Raw genomic sequence first — 12,976 nt, forward strand, 5'->3', positions numbered from 1 at the left:
CCGGCGCAGGCGCTCCTCCAGTCCGCCAGGGGTCGCTGTCTCCCCCGCAAAGTCCGGGGGTGACCGCCCCGCTTCCGGCGTCGCTCCGGCCGCCGTTCCGCTTCCGCTGGCTCACCGCCCCCTCCGTCCCTGGCCGGTGGTGATGGCGGCCGCTGCGTCCCTCTCTCCGGAGGAGCTGCTGCCCAAGGGCGGCTCGGGCAAGGCCGAGGAGCTGGAGGACGAACTGGAGGAGGAAGACGACGACGAGGAGGTAGGAGAACGGTTGTCGGCGAGGCGGGGACGGGCGGGGTGACCCCGGCGGGTTCGCAGGGCCGGGGCGGGCCTGATGCGGTGTGTGCCTCCCGCAGCTGGACGAGACGTTGGCGGAGCGGCTGTGGGGGCTGACGGAGATGTTCCCCGAGAGCGTCCGTTCGGCAGCCGGAGCCACCTTCGACCTGTCGCTGACGGTAGCGCAGAAGATGTACAGGTGAAGGGACCGGCGGGGCGGGAACCCCCCCCGGGAGCGGGTCCGGCGGGGTGGCGGCTCCCACTGCGGCTTTGGCCGCCGGTAGCGGGGAGCGGCGGGGCTGCGGTCTTTGTTTCTGGGCGATGGGGGGGCCGGGGGTGGAAGCGGGGGAAGGTTTTTGTCCGAGGCACGGGGAGGAACCCGGGTAGAAGCCTGGCACCCGTAGGCAGCGGGTGAGGAACCGCTTCTTACTCCTAACGAGCTTTCTCCTTCCTAGATTTTCCAGGGCAGCTCTGTGGATTGGGACCACCTCCTTCATGATTCTGGTTCTCCCCGTCGTCTTTGAAACGGAAAAACTGCAGATGGAGCAACAGCAGCAGCTGCAGCAGCGACAGGTGAGGCGGGAAACGTTCTGGCCCTCTTGGAGCTGTCCGGGGGTGCCTGCGCCTCCTCCCGGTTACCAGCGGTTAAAGGAGCTTAGGGAACAGAGCGCGCGTTCGTTGTAGCTTCTGGTCTTGTTTCGTCCCACCGGATGCTCTGGTGGGATGATCCTGCCAGTTCCTGGGAACTCCAGTAAACGATAAGCGGGCTTTAGCTGGGCTGAAATACGCAGCAAGGGCTGCCTGCAGGCCAAAACCCGCCCCGTTTGCATTTGGCATGCTCTAGCGTTATAACTTGGTTGTCCGTCCCAGCAGGGGAGGAACCAGTAACGGCAAAACGCCGCCGGTACTGTCGGCAACAAGCAGCTGCGGGGACGGGGGGGTTGTGGCAGCTGGCCTGTGTCCTTGCAGCCCCTCCACTGACCGTTTTCCTTCCAGATCCTCCTTGGACCCAACACGGGGCTCTCGGGGGGAATGCCAGGGGCCCTGCCTCCGCTGTCTGGAAAAATCTAACTCACGGAAGCTGCGTTGGGATTCGTATCATGTGGGAAGACCTCGAGATTATGATAGATTGAACTGTTGATTTGTTGGGTCAGGGCATTTTAGTTTTGGTTTTCCTCCTGTTTGTTTTTATTTTTGGTTCTCCTTTGGGACATTGACCTGTTCATAACGAGGGGGGGGAAGCCCCCCACCCCTGGACCTGACGACAGCTCCTCTCTGCATCCTTTCCCCCCCTCCAAGTCCTCAGTCTTTCCTTTTATGCAATCAGTACACCATCACCAGTTACAGACTTGAACTGGGAGAGTTCCTCTTCCAGCCTCCTCGCTTCCCCCCACCCCCAAAAAAAAACCCACCCTGGGGTACAGGTCAGGCTTCGAAAGGCAACAGTCAAACAAAACCAATCCTTTCCTGGCTGACCCGGAGCTGAAGGACACCGGTGACAGGAGGAGGAGTGACTTTCCTGGCAGGCAAAGCAAAGGAAGGAGGGGTGTGGGTAGCCATACCCCCCAGAAAACACTCTCTGGGAAGACGCATCTGCAAAAATAATTTCGCTGCAACTTCACCTGCGTAAGAACGGAGGGAGCAGCAGGCCAGGTTCAAGACGATCACATCCACGCTGATCCTCTGCCTCATAAAAGTAGAACTTCAGATATTGGCTGCATATTTTTTTTGTATTGAATATTAAATAAATCCAACCTGAGCAGTGTGATTTTAATAGGCGTCCTTTAGGGAGGCTCAGTCCTTTCCGAGCTGTCGGTGGCTTTGAGGGTAGAGGCCCTTCCGTTCCTTGCATGGCCTGGCACCAGGGGAAGGGACAGATAACAGCTCTGTCACCTTCAGGTGGCCAAGAGCACTGTGCAGGGCTTAGGGGAGTTCTTGGAGAGGTGACTTTATCTTAACTTGCAGAAAGGTTACAGTTTTACCAAAGAAAAAAAATTTATTTTTCCTTTACATACTTTGTTACAGAACAATTCAGTTGAACATACAGAAGTGATAGGACATTTATATGGAAACTTTTTTTTCTTTCCCATTTTTAATATTTGGTTAAACAAAATACATCTCTGTAAACAAACCCAAGACAAGGCTCTAACAAAACCAAACAAGCAAGAAAACAAACAAGGGGCTTCCCTGCTCCCACAAGCAGTGGGACTGGACCCGCTCACCTCCCATGGGGGTGTGATCATACACTTTCCCTTTACCTGAGCAGCCGGATCACACCGTTTTTTACCCCCCCACCCCCAACAGGAAAGGAGCTGACATACAAGGAGAGGAATGTAGCCCCAGAATATTTTAAAACATCTTTGCATATTGTGCACTGCGCCGTTGGCTTGCGGTTTCCATGCAAACAGGGTTTTTCCAAAGTGCGACTTTAATCAGCATAGAAAACCTCACTGTTGAGATTTATTTTTTTCTCCCCTCTTGAAGAAATGGCTTCAAGTCAGGAGCAGAATGCCTGCAGGCTGCGCATCCTGCCTGTAAAGTGTTTCAAAACTGCCAGCTGGTATCGGTCATTGGAATGTGTTACGAAATCAGACTTTTTATAGAAACGATGGGTCTTTAAAACAGAAGAGCCATTTGCCCTTGACTGCAGGAGGCTGTGCTCAAAAGACTGCAAAACGGTGCTCGCTAGATGTCCGGGGTCAGTGAACAGCATCGTCCCATCGTCATGTGGCCTCTGTTCTCTGTTAGGAAGGTGCAATTTTGGTGGTCTCTCAGTTCAGAGCACCTGCTCATGCGTTTGCAGAGCTCTCAAGATAAAATAACATAAAAGGTAGTTACAACCCCTCCTTTTGCGAGCTCAAACACCAGTAGTGAGACTTTCCTGCATGATGGAGCAGGATCCTTCAAGCTCTGTCACATCCCAGAGATTGCTGTTTAACCGAGACATCCCACATGTAAAAGAGGGAAGCAAACAGCAGCTAAACATGACAAAGTCTGTTCCAAATTCGGCATTCCCTCCTGCTGTGGAAGGCATGACTGAGCTGCAGCTTGCCCAGGTGACCGGGAAACAGCCAGTGGAGATTCCTCTTAGCATCTCCACATCTAGTCACTCTTCCCCACAGAAGGGAGGGGAGGAAAAAGCAATTTGTCCATTAATGGAATGTTTGTTGGCCAACACTAAAAGAGAGGTTGGTTCAACTACCAGGCCAGGGTCTCTCTAATGCCCAAAGGTTCTGGTGGACCCTCTGCATCTCCCCACATTATCAGCTAGTAACTATAAAAAGGGCAAAACCTGACTATTATAAAGGCTTCCCTCCTCAGCTCATTTTTTTTTCTTTGTAACTTTACCTCTTTCTCAGACATTTCACATGACATTCACAACTGTGGGCTAGACTTTTGGAAAGAGGAAAATGAAAGGGAATGAATTCCTCTCAAAACCCCTTCAGTTTTATTCCTCTCTCCCGGCAGACCCTAAACTACTGGGTGACCATGCAGAAAACCAAAATAGATGTTCAAAAAAGAAAAAAACCAAACCAAAATCCAAGGTAGCACAAAGAAACCCAAGCAGACTATGGCCTCTCTCCAGTCCAGAAACTCAATACTCCTCAATTAGTCTGTGCTCCCTGTTTCCACATGCCTTAGCCAGCCACATGCTGCCAAACAACCGCTCGCCACATGCATAAATCCCTGGAGACACTGGGGAAGAATCCTCTAGCTACCCAAAGAATTCCTTCAAAGATGACACTTTTTATTATTGTTTTCTAATTCCTGGCACAAACCATCCCTAGGAAGCAGAGGGTCGTGCTGAGCACCGTACCATTCCTAGTGTTTGAGAGTGTCCTGAGAGACCCTTAGGAATTGCAAACGTCTTCACGACGACTTGTTTTGGAGGGAGAGACTTGTGAAGAGGCGGCAGCGTGCTTGGCCCCTGCTCCTCCCCAGCAAGCCCCGGGGGGAGCCGTGTCCCACCACACGCAGCCTTGAACCATATGGGGGAAGGGGGGCTAGAGCCCTCCAGACACCCTAGCCCCAAAGCCCAGTTTTAAAGAGTGCAATGCCTTCTTGCTAGCTGAAGGGCATGCAGCTCTTTGCAAATAAAGTGATCGGCTTCCAGTTTCCTTCGCTCTGCCCTCAAGTCTTCCCCACCCACCATCCCCAACGTCCTATGCCGTTGCCCTATTGCACCAAGGAAGGAAAAGAAGAGCCTAACAAAGGGAATTCCAGACGAGAAGAGTCAGGGCACCCATTATCCAGGTTTCAGGACGTCAGGAGTTCAGTAAAGGGGAAGAGCTGTAGTGGGAGGACAGAGTCGGTCCGGGTCACACGTCAGCTCTCCAGCTCTGATGTGCTTCCACCTCCTCTGGCACCACCAGCAGGAGTTCACAGTTCTTTCCTCTCAGCTGGTGTTTCAAAAATTTCCTATCATAAAGGGAAACAGAAATAAGTGCTACCGAATGTAGAACTTTTGTCTTCTACAAGAACAAAATGCAGCTAACTATGCAAATATGACAAGAAATGGGAGGAAGCCCCCACACATTGGCTTTAGGGTTTTTTTCCTGACAAAAAAACCCCACCAAAACAACCTCAAACAAATGTTAGACTTGCCCCACTAGATTCAGCACACCTCTACCCAGCAGATTATCACAGAATCAGACATGATCTTAATCTCAGCAGAGATTAAGTCTCTACAGATGCCACTTTCCAATTTTTCAAGGTGGCAAAAATAGAATTAAAAACAAATTCAGTTTCGTCAGATCCCCAGGATCAAGAATCCCACTACATTTTAAAATAATTCCAACAAATCTGGAATATTTGTGGGGAAAAGAAACCCCCAAAACAAAACCATCATTTAGATGTCCTTATTGCAGGTCATAGCAGCAGCGTACCAGCCAGCTATTTGACATGGTTCTGCAGCCCCTTTCTGCCCATAAGCTTCTTCTAATACCAAACTTGGGTTATCTCCAATGACTATGAAATTCAAGTCAATGTTTTTTTTCCCCAATATTTTTTGGCCCAGATTTCCAACATTCCCTGTATGGGAGGCCCTTATTTATTGCTGAAGAACAGCACACTCAGGATAAAATCCCCCAGAAGCTCTGCACAGTAGTTCCAGAACTGCATTGCATTATTCTAGAAGTTCACAAAAGGCTGTACCAAGACATTAATGGCATGGTAGGCTCTGCAAATATTGCTCATGTGCAATCCCTACCTCCAAACAAGTCTAGTCAAGACAGCAAAGCTACTAGTAGGCTTTAGAACAGGATGGAATGGAAGCTAAATAGCAACTAAGAGCAGGTGAGACTTTACAATCAAAGGAATTACACCTACTGTCTTGTGTTAAGATGAAAGAGGGGAAGGGAGTCAAGCCAGAAGCACAGCATATGCTTAGACAAGTGATTCCTAACAAGCGTCTTTCACTGCTGTCAGGGATAAAGCTGCACTTCGAGTCTGGAAAGGCTTTCGTTGGGAAAGTATGCACAAACCGCTAAAGAGGGAAAGGAATGCTGACACGGTCATGTTTGAGGAGAAAGCGAGGCACAGGACATCTCATTGCAGATGTCACCCACTAATACCAGACTTGGCCTCTGCCTTCGTCACTAGTGCCAGCCAGCCACAGAAGAGACCAAGTCAGGCTCTCCCAAACTCGCAGCGATCACCACTGCCAAAAGCATTTTCCTAGCTTTGCACAAACAGGGTATAAATCTAACTAGAAGCGTAAGAACCTTATTATTCTTACATCCTTGCTATTGAAGGTCAACCATAAACATTTCAATTGCTAACTGTTGACAGACAGATTCCCCACCTCCAACAGGGAAGGATTTGAGGAAGAAAAGGATACAAAAAAATCCTACCTGAGCTCACTTTCACCTCCAATCCACTCGGGCATCTTGAGTTTGGAGTCGAGGTTGTAGTAGGTGCCTCCCACCTCCCGGACACAGATCCAGTGCTGTCGCTTGAGGGGGAGCTTCAAGGGGCCCCAGCAAAGGCTGGAGGGCAGATTCATGATGAAGCCCATCACATTAGACAGGGCGATGACATTAACATCCCTGAAAGGGTGCAAAAAACAAGGCAGCGATAAGATTATATTCTGGTACTTCACCTCTTTCTCGTTTTTACAAATGGCAGCCATTTCCAGAATTACACGACTTCTCAGTACCTGCGCTTGTCCCACCAAACCGCCTCATAACCTTTGGTCTGAAGTGCTGCCATGATCACGTTCACATCATAGTTTCCGTTTCCCAGCATGCTCTTCTTGTGGGGTGTCACCATGGTGTTGGGAGACAGCCTACAAGCAGAACAGGAGACGGCTCTAGAGGGTGTTTGCTGAACCTATATTCCACAGCTGGAAGGGGCTACTTGCTGTATAACTCGAAGCCCATTTTCAGGGGTTTTGTTTAAATGCAAACCATTCCATTCCCCCTTATCGCTCAACAAAGGGGCTGAGAGAGCTAAACAATGCATTAAGTATAACTTTGATGTACAAAGCCTCCGAAGATCCTAGCTTTGATGTGAAAGAGACCGCAAAGCAGGAAGCTCTTCCATCCTCCTTGAACTGGTACTTTTGAAGGATGCTTTAGGTTTTGGGGTTTTTTTTCCTCAACTTGCGGTTGGAGTAAATGCCAGTTTGCCATTTAGAATGACGGCTACCACAATTTCAAGAATTCAATAGTCAACACCAGTCTTGAAGACTGGATGAAATAACAAGAGGCAGGGCAGGTTGGCTGCAGAAAAGGTTGTTCTACCCCCTCCCCCCCACTGGTAAATGAAAGAAATTAGACATAAAGCTGTGAAGATATTTGGGTTTGGGAGCTTTCTAAAGCATTGCCGTTGCTATACGATTAAAAAAATATCTGTTGCTGTAGGTGACTAAGCAGATAACCTTGCTGCAAACAAATCTCTTCAGCTTTAATCCATAAGCTTGCCTAGACATCACTTGCATTACTACAGCATCTAAAAATCCAGAATCACAGTCCACCACATTACATGCAAAAATGTAAGACAGCCTTTGCACAAATGAAGATAATGGATGCAAGACATAAAACATGGAGACAGATGGCACATACACACACACACACTCCCCCCCAAACAAACAGTTACTCTTATTGTTTTGTTTTTCCCTCCCAAGCAATTTTGTAAGGAGGGGAAGCAACACGGGGGTCAATTATTATGAAGGTCACAGATGGGCTTCAACAGCTGGAAGGGCAAGCACGGGGGGAAACCAGGAGCAGAGAACAGCAAGGTCATGCAACACCAAACCAAAGAAAGTCAAGCCTGAGATCAGCTCTGTTGTGACGAGTTGCTCTTTTGATTGGTATGGACTTCATTGTCTTTGCTGGCACAAGGTTCAGGTGTTTCATATCATCCAAATATCCACACTTCACCTGCCTTGCCCTCATGTCAACTCCGTCCCCCAAAACTCCAGATGGTCCTGCACATTTTTCACTTAGCCATTAGCACAGTGCAAGTTCTGCAGGTGGTATTCCATCCAGTGAAAATCCCTCCACCCTTCTGCATTCCTCCCCCGACAACATAAGGCATTTGACAAGAAGCAGCAAGCAGTGGAATCAAGTAGGGAGTTTCAGACCAACCAAGGCTAGAGAGGCCACAGACAGGTAGCTTTTTGCATCAGCTATGAGTTTTCTCACAGTGGAGCAGACTGCAGCAGAACAGCCTGGGAAGTGACTTAACCACAGGAGGGAGAAGAGTCCAAAACAACGCAGTAATAGGAAAAGGTATTAATACCCACTACTGGGCATTCCCGAGCAAGGCAGTGACATTTTCACAGAATCATGGTTTCCAGTCTCCAAAGCCCTGCTATATTTTACTCATCACAGAGACACGACTGTAGCTTGTCACAGCTCTTCCAGCATCTCCATAAAGCAAGATCACTTGGCTACAACTGATTCCTCAAGATCACTGCTTCAACCTATTAACTTTCATGAGTGCCAGCAAGCTAGGAAAGCCTTCCAATTAACAGAGCCCTTTGGGTTGCACAAGCACCCTCTTGTGGCACTGTCTTCCAGAGACAGGGTTATCTGAGAGCTGAAAGAACACATCTATCTTTGTTCCTTCCCATAACTTGCAAAGCCTCAGAAATGAGATGAAGAGACCAGCATAGGTAACACACTCAAAGAACCCGGGAGCAAACCTTCTCCAAGAATGGCCTCAACGTCTCTACTCACACATGCCTCGACAGGGTCCGCGATCATCAGCTGAAAGAGTCTGATTAGACAGGGAATTAAGTTGCCTGCCCAAAGTTAATTTTTTTTTTTTTAATCCAGACACTAAGCTGAGGAAGACCGACAAAGCTGGACAGAAATCCAGGTAATAATCCTTCTGAGCTTTCTAAGTCAGAAACTTTCATCGACATGTTATCTTTACACAACAGGCTGAAGATTCCTGTACGCAGTTATCTTTCCTAATCAGGTCTCAATACACAGACTCCAGTGAAGCGAAGAGATTTTGTTTGTACCTCCATGCAACATTTGGAACATGCCATCTTACCTCCTGCAACAAAAGCCACAGGAACACCAAAAAGGTGTTTCTTGTATTAGAGGAAAGAAGAGAGGGAGGACTACAAAAATCAGAGGGGAGCTTGGACCAAGTATTGGCATACACTTAAGATGATAATCGTCAGACTACAACGGCCTTATGCAATGGGATGCAGCAAAAGGGAAACTAATAACGAAGCGATGCAGTTCAATCATTCTTCAAGGGATGTGGTAAAAGCCACAAAAAGCTTAAGCTTATTTGTGATTTTGTTACCTTGTCAACATTGGGTTTAGAAAAAAATAAAATCACACTCTGCAACATTTTTGTAGCCTATTAAAAATATTCGTCCGTCCTTATCAGAGTCATCAACAGACAGAATATGACTAGACACAGGAAAGACATACGGGTATAAAGGGCAACTAAATCCACGCTTCTTAAAGGCAAGTCGAAGAGCTAGACACGAGTAGTAACCCAGCAGAGATGCAAAGGCAGTGGCAATTCTTACACATATCTTACAGCTCACCCATTTGAGAGGAACTTCCACATGTATTTCCATACGACCGTGGGGCTGAATCAATGGGTGTATCTTGATCCAAATATTAGGATGGGAACAATGCCAGGTTGCAATCAATGACAAATTCTCCCTTCTAGGGCAAGAGGTCCAACCAGATCAACATCCCAGCTCTTTGAGAGGTTTCATGCTGCACACTAACTCTCTCTCACCAAACCCAATGAAAGCCAACTAATTAGATCATCACACTCCTTCTACCACATGAACTGCCTTTGTTTGCTTCAGGCCAATAGCAATCCATCTGTGATTAAGATTCTGATGATTGCTGCTCTGGAACAAAACCATAGCGTCTTTACACTGGACAAAGAGTGCCTTGAGCCTGCCGGGGACCAGCTCCACTTCACCAACAGGAATTTTATTTCCAATGCTATCGTAAATAGCATTTCGATCTGATATTTGCTGTTAACCATCACCACATTTCTTTTGCCAAAAACAGGCATGCGTATGATGAGTCAAGCACCGGTTCCATAAATCTGCCGATTTTCAGGACAGCAGCAACAGGCGCACAGCTCCCTGCTCATCAGCACAGGGTACCACGACTGCCCTGTCCATCAGTACCTGCATAAATGCTGTCATGAAGTGTGATTTCCTACCTGTCACAAACACAAGGTGCTGTCAACTGCTGGTTAATGGGTATTCAAGCATAACTTATACAATGAGTACCACATCCACAGATTGAGTATCAGAGACACCATTTCCTACTTGCTTACTTTGCTTCATCAATGAAGGATCACCACAGTTTAAGGTCACGTTCAGAATTTTCACAAAGCACCAAAACAGCGTAACGTAAACATTTAGCAAAACATGAGCTATTGTACAGGCCATATTAATAATCTATATTATATAATCTAAATAAAGTTTATTCCAATAAAACTCAAAAATGCTTTTATTAATTATTTGACATTGCTGGGAAACATTTAGCAATGCCACAGAAAATGGGGATCTAGCTATTGAAATTAAACCCAGGTTTTCACAGTATACAGGGTCTCTCTGCATGGAAAAAACCCCATAACATTTGAAGAACTTCATTTAACAGCTTGAATAAGGAGTCACTCATTTAGCAAAGCTCCTAATTTTAAAAAAAACCAACAAAAACACCAAAAACTTTAGAAGTGTTGCAGTACTAAATCAAGAAGTTTTTGTGATGACCCATTCGTCATTCCTGCCGCCTTCACTCTCCCAAGCCAATCCCCAAATCCATTATTAACATATCTACATGAGGCAGGGGCAAAAATATGGAAGATGGGTAGAAGATGCATTAAGGTGTGTGTGGGGGGAAAGACAGCAGTTCAACCACATGACAGCATCAGCAATAAAGCCCTTGGACCCAAAACTGGCAGCCAGCATAGTTTAAGAAACAAGTAAAAAGAAAGAGAATTTCCGCATGGAGGGGCGGGAAGGAAGGTAAGAATTTAAAAAAGAAACTACATTCACTTCAAAGCGGTGGCATACTCTGAACACCTCCTTTGCTCTATTTTTCCCCCCAAATAAGATCTGAAAATTCCTCCAAGCAGCAGAGGACAAGGGGAAGTGAATGCCAGGGCAGAGAGCATCCTACCTCTGAAAAATCTCTTGCAGGGTTTCCCTAGTGAAGGCGTTGCTGTCCTGGAAGACATTGTTGAGGGCATGGAGGGCACACAGCTCCCTACGCTGCTTCTCATGGTAAATATGCAGTGGCGGTAGCTGGGGCAGCTCTGGTGATTCTGATTTGGTCTTGTCACCTTTCCATGGCACGCAACTCATTTTCTCGCAGGGTGGATGGAGAGTAGGTGGTGAGAAACGACGGAGGCTGAAGTTTCTTCCTCCACAGTCACAACAGCAGCCCACTGCCCCTTTCTTTTGTAGGCTAGCACTGCTTCCAGCTCACAAACCCTCCTCTTGTGCTTCAGTTTATTCAGTAATTGCCTCTGATGGCTGGTTTTAAAAACCACATAGAGATCTGCAACATATTTTTCCTCCCTCCTCCCATACCCCATAAAATAGAATACTTCCCTCCCTCCCCAGGAAAAAATAAAAAACAAAACACCAAACGTCAAAAGCTATGAATCCCCTTAGTCTCAAGGTACCAGCTGGAATTTATCACATCGCTCCTTTTCTTCCATTTCCTTTGGTCTACAGTGCCACTAGAAAGGTACCCAGAGCAGGTAACAAAGAGGGGCCCACCCCCAAAGTGCCAAAGTGGAGAAGATGAAGCCAGCTTCTGGCGCTGCCTATGGGAACACAGGGTGGTTAAGGATTTATCAGCTGCATTCCTCCATTCCTTTGGGAATGACTGAATCCAGGCAAGAAGATGCCAACAGCTCAGGAAAGGAAACCGCTTCTTGCTAGGCCACAAAAAAAAAAAAAAGAAAAACAAAACACAAACCAAAACACCCAGGTCCAGGCTCCGGGGAAGGCAATTCCTCACCAGTCACCCTGCGCTCCGACAAAGGGAAGTCTCCATTAGCAATCCGAAAAGGGGCAGCACAAAGCCCGGGGGGGGAGGGGAGGGCAGGCAGAGACCAGCCCCAAGGCCTGCCTCGCACCTTCCCACCCCGGCCCCCTCACAACAACACCCCCCCACACTCCCTCCTTCGCTTCCCACAGCCAAGGCCCAGCCCCACACCGCCGCAGCCGTCGTGTCCCCCTCCGTCCTCCCCCTCCAGACAACCTCCCCTCAGGGCTCGCTGCCGGGTCGAGCCGCCTGCCGCCCCCACCCCTCCTCCAGGAGGAACGCGACAAGAACCCACCGGGCCCCACCACCGCCACCGCCTCACCCGTTCCTCGGCCCCGGCCGCCCCACACCGACAACCCGCCCGCGCATGCGCGTCGGTCCCGTTCCCCCCCCCCCCCCCCCCGCTCTTATACTACACCCCCCCCCCCCCGCGGCGCGCGTGCCCCGCGGCCCGCCCCGCACGCGCGCGCTCCCGCCCACCCACCCCCCCCCCCTCCCCTCCCCTCCCCTCGCCGTTAAGCCTCTCGACTGTAACGGAACCGGTGCCGGTTTCGGAAGGGGCAGTCAGGTTTTTGGTGGGGTTCGTGTCCCAAACGTCCCGAGAGACGGGAAGAGCGGCGGGGGGGGCGGGCAGGCAGCCGGCTGGGGTTTGCTGCCCGGGGGTGGCGGGGGGGGGGATGTCCCGGCGTGCAGCTTAGGGCGGGCAGGGATCGTTGCGGCTAATTTGCTGCATAACCTTAAGCGAGTTAATTTCCCTGAGCTTCAATTTCCCCCCCTTTTTTTTTTTTTCTTTTCTCGGCTGCTTAATTAATAAGAGCGTCGAGTCTCACGCTGTGGTAAATAAGCCGGGACAAGTGAAGCGGTTTACCGCCTGGTGAATAAAACATCAACCCTCCCCGACTTCCCTTTGTGCCAAGCTGGAGCTTGCGGCGGTTGAGGAGCGGATGCGTGACCCGGCGGAGGAACAGGACCGACGGCTTCCCCGCCGCTTCGGGGTCACCCGTCAGCCCGCAAAATCCCCCTCAGCGGGCGGGATTTTCTCCTTCCCGTGGCGCTGGCCTCTTGCCGGCGGGCCTGCCCCTCACCCTGGGTTCGCACGGCGAGACGGCGGGGCGGCGTAAGGGGCTTTCTGTCAGGTCTGAGGGGGCGGCGGGGACCCTTTGCCGACCCCCGGGAGCTGGCGGCTTCCTCAGCCAGGGGTGAGAGCTGCC

General features: G+C 49.4%; 2 protein-coding genes across 2 annotated transcripts; one reads left to right on the forward strand and one right to left on the reverse strand.

The window, feature by feature from the left end:
• Positions 1-87: 87 nt before the first annotated feature.
• Positions 88-2,026, forward strand: TOMM22 (translocase of outer mitochondrial membrane 22). The gene is made up of 4 exons (XM_049822461.1): positions 88-250; positions 348-466; positions 723-840; positions 1,264-2,026. Exons 1-4 carry the CDS (start codon positions 143-145, stop codon positions 1,336-1,338), a joined length of 420 nt encoding a protein of 139 aa, XP_049678418.1. The 5' UTR covers positions 88-142; the 3' UTR covers positions 1,339-2,026.
• A 217-nt stretch (positions 2,027-2,243) lies between these two features.
• JOSD1 (Josephin domain containing 1) lies at positions 2,244-12,149 on the reverse strand. Its single transcript, XM_049822462.1, has 4 exons — positions 10,890-12,149; positions 6,425-6,553; positions 6,120-6,314; positions 2,244-4,686 (listed from the first exon to the last, which is right to left on the reverse strand). Exons 1-4 carry the CDS (start codon positions 11,072-11,074, stop codon positions 4,587-4,589), a joined length of 609 nt encoding a protein of 202 aa, XP_049678419.1. The 5' UTR covers positions 11,075-12,149; the 3' UTR covers positions 2,244-4,586.
• Between the last annotated feature and the right edge of the window lie 827 nt (positions 12,150-12,976).

This window comes from Accipiter gentilis, chromosome 18, assembly GCF_929443795.1.
Source record: "Accipiter gentilis chromosome 18, bAccGen1.1, whole genome shotgun sequence".
Taxonomy (NCBI): Eukaryota; Metazoa; Chordata; class Aves; order Accipitriformes; family Accipitridae; genus Astur; species Astur gentilis.

Coding starts and splice junctions, on each gene's coding strand:
- TOMM22 (XM_049822461.1), top strand. CDS start 143: ATGGCGGCCGCTGCGTCCCTCTCTCCGGAGGAGCTGCTGCCCAAGGGC. Junction 251..347: donor AGGAAGACGACGACGAGGAG/GTAGGAGAACGG, acceptor TGCCTCCCGCAG/CTGGACGAGACGTTGGCGGA. Junction 841..1,263: donor AGCAGCTGCAGCAGCGACAG/GTGAGGCGGGAA, acceptor TTTTCCTTCCAG/ATCCTCCTTGGACCCAACAC.
- JOSD1 (XM_049822462.1), bottom strand. CDS start 11,074: ATGAGTTGCGTGCCATGGAAAGGTGACAAGACCAAATCAGAATCACCA. Junction 6,554..10,889: donor CTGCAAGAGATTTTTCAGAG/GTAGGATGCTCT, acceptor TTCTGCTTGTAG/GCTGTCTCCCAACACCATGG. Junction 6,315..6,424: donor GTTTGGTGGGACAAGCGCAG/GTACTGAGAAGT, acceptor GCACCCTTTCAG/GGATGTTAATGTCATCGCCC.